This window comes from Cibotium barometz, chromosome 52 (assembly GCF_041138505.1).
Source record: "Cibotium barometz isolate CiBa-2024 chromosome 52, ASM4113850v1, whole genome shotgun sequence".
Classification (NCBI taxonomy): domain Eukaryota; kingdom Viridiplantae; phylum Streptophyta; class Polypodiopsida; order Cyatheales; family Cibotiaceae; genus Cibotium; species Cibotium barometz.
Window position 1 is genome coordinate 42,622,100 of NC_141097.1, and position 8,071 is coordinate 42,630,170.

Below are 8,071 nucleotides of genomic sequence, written 5' to 3' on the forward strand. Positions count from 1 at the left end.
AGGCGGCTGCGCTTGCTCTCCAGCAGGCCACGCTTGCTCTCCAGCAGGCTGCGCCCTCCTCTCCACAGGCCACTGCTCCCTCTACCTTGCAAGCGCCTGCACCACCCCACAGGCGGCTGCAGCCAGGCGGCTTCTATGCTCTTCAGCTAGCGGCTGCACCTTCTCCTCTCCAAAGGCTTCTGTGCTCTTCATTTGGCGGCTGCACCTTCTCCTCTCCAAAGGCGGCTACGCCACCTGCTTCTCCCTTGCAAGCGGCGGCATCTCCTCCACAAGAGGCGGCTGCGCCTCTCCCAGGTGGCTGCGCCCTCTTCTTTAGGCGGCTGCTTGGGGCTACGCTCCCCTCTACAAGCGGCTGCGTGGAGTTGCGCCTCCCTTCCATAGGCGGCTACACGCGGCTCTACGCCTCCCCTCTTCGGGTGGCTACACCTTCTACATAGGCAGCTGCTCCTCCTCCTCGACAACTGCGCCCTGGTGTCCAACTCTAGTAGCTGCACACAGACGCCTCGGGTATTCATCTTCCATTAGCGAGCTACAAGTAAGTGGATTCAGATTTAAGTAAAGGATTTTGTTGTAAATCTAATAAAGGATTCTCTCTACCGCTTCCATAGGCGGCTACAGGCGGCTCTGTGCCTCCCCTCTTCAGGTCGCTACACCTTCTACACACACAGCTGCTCCTCCTCCTCGACAGGCTGCTGTGCCCTAGTGTCCAACTCTGGTAGCTGCACACAGACGCCTCCGGTATTCATCTTTCATTAGCGAGCTACAAGTAAGAGGATTCAGATTTAACTAAAGGATTTTGTTGTAAATCTAATAAAGGATTCTCTCTACTGCTAAAACCCATTCGGTGCCGGGTAGTCCAAGCTTTTGGAGAACCACGGTCCATGGGTGCCGAGCTCGGGAGAGCCAAGCGTTAGTACGGGAGCGCCAGTTTGTGCGTGGTCCTGGAACACCAGTGGGGCGCTCTCCACAGATTCCAGTGAAGGCACAGGACCGTAGAGACTTGACCACTCAAGTGGGTCGCTCTCCTTCGAACGTCTACTTCGAGTTTCTTGTTTGGTACTGTATTCATCTCAGTTGTACATGGACATCATCTGGTTCATTGAACCCATGGAGCATTGTATTTGTTAAATACTCCCAATAATATATCATATATTGAGGGAGGGGGGGGAGGGGGTCGGCCCGTTCCGGCCCCAGTGCTGGTGTCCATTGATCAACATTTCATTTCAATTCAATTTTCAGTTATTATTAAGTTGTCCATTCAAATTGTGATATTTAAGTTGTGCTATTACGCGTGCGGGTGTCCAACGGAGTCTATTCCCACTTGACGGGATCGGTTTCAGCTGTCCCGAAGAAAAATCTTCTGGAACTTTTCATGGAGAACCGAGTACTTCTCGGAAGCACTGGCCACCGTCTGGGCTGTCTGGATGTAAATCATCGCACACTGTGCGCCTTTTCTGACTGCTCTCTTAGCCTGTAAATGGCTTATGAGCGGAAAGTTCGAAATACCTGGCTCACACTTGATGGTCACTGGGGCGTTTGACACATTCCGATTGATCTGGAACATGTGCTTGTCCCACTTGACATCAGGGAGAAACTTGTGAAACCACTGAATACCCAAAATTATGTCTGCTCCTACAAGAGGGGCAACCATAAAATCACACACAAACTCTATGCCCTAAATAACTAACTTAGCACCTAGAGCTTCATACTTGACGCTCGTTATCATGCCTGTGCTAAAACCCTCAACCTGTTTGTCCACCGAAGTCAGCTCGAAACAGGCACGCCTAGCGGCCTGTTCCGTGACCACATCCTCCGTGCTGCCACTGTCAAACAAGACTCCTCTTTGGCCACCTATGTAGCCAAAGGACTTGAGCAATTCGTTGCGCTCATACTCCTGGTCATGGGCGCCCTTCTGCTTATCTTCGAGCTCTCGACTAATAATTGCTCCAACTGAAGTACCGGGGTTCGAAGAACTAGGGGTAGCCGCTGGGGTCTGTGTGGGAGCTGAGCTCACCACGGAAGCTGTGGAGGCGGCGGCAACGGGCTTTGGAGGCTTCTTCGGACAATCCCGAGAAGTATGTCCTTTTGTATGACAAAAGAAACATCTACCCTCCTTGTACTGAGAAGGAAGCTCCTCAGCACTCAACTTGCCACCTGTCTTGCTTGCCTCCGCTTTCTGGTCCGGAGTAAGCTTAGACGCATTGTTCGAGTTCTTGGAGCCAGAGGCTCCCGGGCTCTATCCTGGGGAAGAGCCCGTCTGGTTCTGGCTTTTGCCCCCCGAGGCGGTAGCCCTGGGAGAAGCCGGCTGAGAAGTCTTGGACTTGCCACCATTGTGTTTCATTTCTGCACTCTGCGCAAACGAGAGTGCGTCTTCAAAGGTGGCTGGCCTAAACATACGCACCTCCCATTGGATTTGCGTGTCCAAGCCATACAAAAACTGCCCTTTCTTGTCCATATCAGATAAGCCTAATTGCAGACATAAAGTCGAAATTCTATTGGCAAACTGAAGGACTGGTTGCGCGATCTGACGCGCTCCCCTGAACTCGTCTTCGAGTCGTTCAAAGTAGTGGGGCGGTAGAAACCGCTGCTCAAGGTCGCGGACAAACTCGTCCCACACATAAGCTGCCATACCTGAGGAGGAGATGGAAAACGCGACGCTGGAGAACGGGTACGCTCTTCCAGAGCCAAGATCTGCGCCTTCTGCTCATCCAACTTGGCTGTCTGTTCTGCGATTGCTCGCATCATCTGCTGGAACATGTATGTAACACTCAAGCCTGGTGCCCTAGCTGGGCTGCCTGGTGCACTCTAGTCCCATAGTTCTTGGTCTCTCTTGTTGTCGAAGCTCGCCATAGCAGGAAAAAGCACTTCCTATTCCGGAACGCAATCTGACCATCCACTATCTGTGTGGGAGACGTCCGGAGGCTTCCACAGGCTGAAAACCAACCGTCCTTCGAGGGACAGGAGTCACTCCGAAAGGGGTAGTCCACCGGCGTCTAAAAACCAACCACACAAGCGAGAGAAAATTCTGGTTTCTTAGCTGAATCTTTGTACTTGAAGTAGGCTCTGATACCACTGTAATATGCGGAAGCTTCAGAGAAGAATCGATAACTTCAATACTCATAATTCAGCACTCTTTTCGCGACGGAAATTAACGCACAAACTGAAAGGAGATGTGCAGAAAATAGAGAGAGAAGGGAGAGATGGAAAGGACACAGTATTGGGTCCCAATTACCCTCTATGGGGCCCCCACCACGGATGGTGTAATTTTTTTATTAGAATGATGTGAATCTGAAAAGAAAATACAAAATTCTTGACCTTTCTTGGCTGGGAAAATCCCTGCCCTTGACCTTCAGTTCTCCACCCCTTTGCTTAGCAACTCCCTTGGCTTGTCTAGCCCTTGATTTGCTTGATTTGCTTGAGCTCTTGGTGAATAATGAGATGAATCAATGGGATTTATACTACTCCTCATGAGCAGTCGGCCAGCATACATCCAGGTGGCCAGCATAAAAGTCCCACGACTTATGCAAATTCAGCAAATTCAGCAATAAATGCTAAAATAAATCCCATAAATGCTGCATTTTATTCCTAGCTAGCTGGGAGGTGATGCACCTGCATTCCAATGGCTGGGCAAGCCTTTTGCACACATCCCAAGGGCTGGGCAGCCTGTATGGGCTGCCCCATACTTGCCCTACAGCCATGTAAAGGCTGTAAATTCCTGGAATTTGCCTTATTCTTGCCCTAGGGCTGTCCTACAGCCCCTCCATGGCTGGCGGTTTCAGCCTGGGCCTTCCTGGCCCTCATGGGGGTGGTTCCACACCATTCCCATGCCCACACTAAGATCCGAGGTAGCCCTATGGGCTGGCCCCTTGTCCTAAACACTAACTACTCAATGATCTGGCATCCGGTACCATACCAGATACACAGAATCACTGACATCATTCTAGAGGGAGACTCACATCGCGGACTGGCACTGTTTCATGTGCAGGACAGTGCACACCTGACCTTAGACTCTTGTGCAGGACAATGCACACTTGACCTCGGACATCTGAGATGGATCCCTGGCTGACTCGTCCCGGACTGGGCTCACATGGGACCAATTCACCATCCCAGGTCCTGCACCTTCTGTACAGAAATGTCTACGTGGCATCCAAGTGCGGGATGCACGTGACATCCGATGACCTAGGTATATGAGCTCTTTACAAAAGAATTCACACTTAGAGAGTTTAGCATACAGTCGCTCTCGCCTCAAAATCCCTAAGACTACCTTGAGATGCTCAGCATGCTCCTCGAGGGTACGACTATAGACTAAAATATCATTTAAGAATACCACAATGAATTTCCCCAAATAATCTCAAAAGAGATCATTTATCATCTGCTGGAAAGTAGCAAGAGCATTCGTGAGCCCAAAAGGTAATACGAGAAACTTGTGATGGCCATATCGGGTCACACCCTTCTCATGTCCTGATGGCCTGGCCCCATAGCCTCAAGAGGCTCAGCTCATTTCATCCAGCTCTGCTCCTTGATCTTGTCAGCCCATCAGCTTGGCAAAGCTCGTTGGCAAGTCACGGCTCTGTCGTTTTTGCTGCTCCACCTCCATCGGTCTCATTTCCGCTTCAGCATGTCATGACAAGGTGGGGTGGCATAGTCCATTGGCACATGGTGAAACCACCTCCCGGTCGTGGGAGGCTAATGATCCTGCCCGCCATTGGTGCATGTGTGTGTTTCTAATGTGCCTAGTTATGGATCCATGCTATGCATCACTCGCACATTCTCCCCATAACATGACATTGCAGGATTCAAACAGGGTCCTAGATGAGCATGGATGGCCATGGAAGGTGGGCCGAGTCTACACTACAAATAAAAGCACCAACTATGGCCACGGACCTACACATACACAGTCTAGTCATGCCCACCCTGTGTCTTTAGGCCAATATAGACGCACACTGAGGCCTGTCTCTACACAGTTTATTAGTCATCACTATATCTTACAGCCATTATGAGGCTCGTCTCTACACAGGTTATCAGTCATCACTATATCTTACAGCCACACTCCTAGAAATTCTAAGAGCCCTCCACAAGAGTGCATAGTTGTGGAATGCAGTCATCCTTATTGCAATATACTCTGCTTGTCTCTACCATAGTCTTCTATTTGCTTACGCTGTGTTTTTTAAAAGATCTTGCATTTTGTCAGTGTTCAAGGTTTTCAGTGTCATTGTAGGGTTAGCTTACATTACTTGGATTAATGTAATGTATAAGATTAGTGTGGGATTTTGCAACGAGATTAGTCTCTTGTTTATGCTAACTATAGTGTTCATTTGATTGTGATTAGTGTGTCATTAGTATCTTAATCATGGTGTTAGTTATTTGTTATAAAATGCAATTTTGGCCTCAAAGAAGAAAATGAACCACAATATAAAAAAACATTGTAGAATGGTTACAATGTTTTTACCATGGCCTCTCCATTACTATCATAGCTGACTTGTTTCAGAGAACAAAAATTCACACCTTAGCACATCAATGAGACAGCACACCTCTTCTTGATTCATTATTGACAACGATGCCCCATCTTCATCCAAAGGAAGAATGTTGTAAGCAACATAAATCTCCTTCTTTTCGTCAACATCCTTGCTTGCTGCTATGATCTGTGATTAAGTAATTTGTTAAAAAATTTACCTGTAAAAGGCACTATCCCAATCAGTCTTAAGAAAACACTTCAATCTCCATAGCTTAAAACCACTCATACCTCTGGCCCAACACCTTCATCATTATTCACTGCACAAAGCACCTCAAAAAGCACTCCTGCTGTCAAATATGCTTTTGCCAATTCTGCTCTGCAACAAATGTAGGAGCAACCATGAGATGTTCCAGCCCACCTAAATGATGAACATGGCAAGAGGGCATAAAGGACATAAACTTCTATTGATTTGAAATTCTATTTAATGCAAAATAGAATAAGGTGGTTCATAAAAAAGAAGAAAAGCCAACAAAAAAGTAGGTGGTCAAATAAATCAGCAATTCCTCATTAGTATTAGAGTAAGGGAGACACCTGACTGGAAAAGCCTCAATCTGTGTGCTAAACAGCAGGATTATAACTTCCTGCATGTGGCACTTATCAATAACCAATCCTGCTGCTATTCTAAAGTTTACCTATCTTTCTGCTCAGCTCCATTCAGGGCCTTCACGTAGTCTTCGTAATATGATTGATAAAATTTGCGCATTTCCTTTGCATCACTTGATTCAGATCTCTGCGAGGCTGTCTCTTCATCATCCTGCCACCAACCAAACAGTCAGACCTCATGTTTTAAAAAGTTCAACAGCAATCTTTTCTCAACTGGTTACACAATTATCTATCCTTCAGAAAGATTAAGCATTTCCAGTAGTATTGAAGCTCCTTAGAGCGATTCCTGGAGTGCGGTTTGCCCCTGGCGTGCTAAGCTTGCACAACAAGGAGTAACTGCAGTTAGTGCTCTGGGCCTTTGAGGGCAGAAGCCTACTGTTCTTTCTGTGTTTTCTGCCCTATAAAAACTGATGAAGAAAGTTATTGAACTCTGAAACAGTCTTTCCAGACCATGCAAGAGGTCTAATGGGATCCAGCCACATACTTTTTCCAATCTTTGGATCAATGCTGTTTTGAACTGGCGAACTCCTCTACCTCTTGAATGGGGATCCAATCGGTGTGCTTTCTCAAATGCATGGAAGCGACCTGTATGACCATTCATTCAAACCATGTAGAATATCGCACTCTCAAAACACACAAGCTCTTGAAGGACAAAACTTTATGGAAAACCAGTTGAAGGTGCAAGATGGCCGTACACAAGTAGGCAACCCGCGGGTTCCGTCCTTCGATTTCTTTTGCAACGCGTAAGATGTTTGCGATTTGTGACAAGGATGAGGGAACAACTTCGCTGTCTCTGAAGTCTGAGGAGAACTGTCCAGTGGTGGTGAGGGAGCGTGAAATGCGTCTCTGCTGCAGAATCGTAGGCCTTTCCGTGGTCGTCATTTCCCAAAGCTCAACTGGAAACGCTACAGTTCAACTGTTGATGCGGCCAAAACACTTTGTCCCAGCATCAAATGGTCTGGATGAGCTATGGCCACGGCCTTGTTTACAGAATGAAAACCTTATACTCTATCCGCCTTCCTTACAAAATGAAACAGCCTCAATTGTCTGGTACAGTTCTGTGCTGTCAAGTCGTACTCCAACCTAAGACTACAGCGTCTGCTCGCCATTTCCTGGGGAAAAAAAAACTGCCCACTCATCACGCTGGTACCCTGAACCGGAAAGGGCAAACCGATCGGACATCAAATCTATGTGCAAAAGCCATGGAAAACGACAAATGGCTTGCTCAGCTGATGCCGGAGTGGGCAGTCTACCACACGTTACCAGACGTGACCAGACGTCCATAGCCAGACTTATCGAAATTGCGAAGAGAAGAGAAGCTACAGCTCTGCAGACCTGGAAGGCGATGGTGATGGCGGTAGCCTGCGCCAAAAAGCTGTATATATATCAATGGAAAGTTCAGGTTATATCCCAAACTAAGTAAAATCCAAACAGCGATCTTCCGCTGCAGGAGAGTCTACTCACTGATCATCAACTCCATGGTGCAGAGCATAGCCTCCGGGCGATTGCATCCGCCAGAAAGCTAGGGTTTTGCAGAAGACCACGCAGGATGGAGCCACGGGCCGCTCAGAGATCAATTCAAGAAAAAGATAAAGGTTTGTAGACGACGTCGGCGCTGAGTGCGCTTGTGAGTCGTAGTGGCCACTTTCACGGTAGACGGGAAATGCCATAACAGTGTGCATGGAGTGGGTCCAGAGCTTTTTCAAGTAGGTCGTCTGTCGAGCAACGGTAGCTACCTCACTAAACAGCCCAAGTCACACCAAGATGTATCCTCCAGGACGTCTCTCTCCCTTCCGGCCAAAAAGTGACCTGGCGGCTGGTGATCGGACAGAGGCGTTTTCACACACGAACGGCATTCAAAAACTGCTACATCTGCAAGGAAAAAAGGGCTATCGATGAGTACACTTGGAACAAATTCGCTGGAATAGGCGCCGTTTTGGGTAGAGCATTCGG

The 8,071-nt window shown here is 48.0% G+C and overlaps 1 protein-coding gene across 16 annotated transcripts in view; it reads right to left on the reverse strand.

The window, feature by feature from the left end:
* Positions 1 to 7,791, reverse strand: part of LOC147609142 (callose synthase 5-like) — a 168,025-nt gene extending 160,234 nt beyond the window's left edge. For 3 of the 16 annotated variants that reach the window (XM_086788660.1, XM_086788650.1, XM_086788649.1), the window contains exons 1-7: positions 7,583 to 7,755; positions 7,382 to 7,493; positions 6,814 to 7,230; positions 6,603 to 6,703; positions 6,148 to 6,269; positions 5,744 to 5,831; positions 5,532 to 5,642 (exon numbers count right to left, since the gene is read on the reverse strand). In XM_086788660.1, the coding sequence (XP_086644786.1) occupies positions 5,532 to 5,642; positions 5,744 to 5,831; positions 6,148 to 6,269; positions 6,603 to 6,703; positions 6,814 to 7,000 (609 nt within the window). In that variant the 5' untranslated portion in view covers positions 7,001 to 7,230; positions 7,382 to 7,493; positions 7,583 to 7,755. Of the gene's footprint in view, positions 1 to 5,531; positions 5,643 to 5,743; positions 5,832 to 6,147; positions 6,270 to 6,602; positions 6,704 to 6,813; positions 7,494 to 7,582 lie in introns of all 16 variants that reach the window. The other 13 variants (XR_015264387.1, XM_086788659.1, XM_086788658.1 and 10 more) reach the window with 10 other exon arrangements.
* Positions 7,792 to 8,071: the final 280 nt, after the last annotated feature.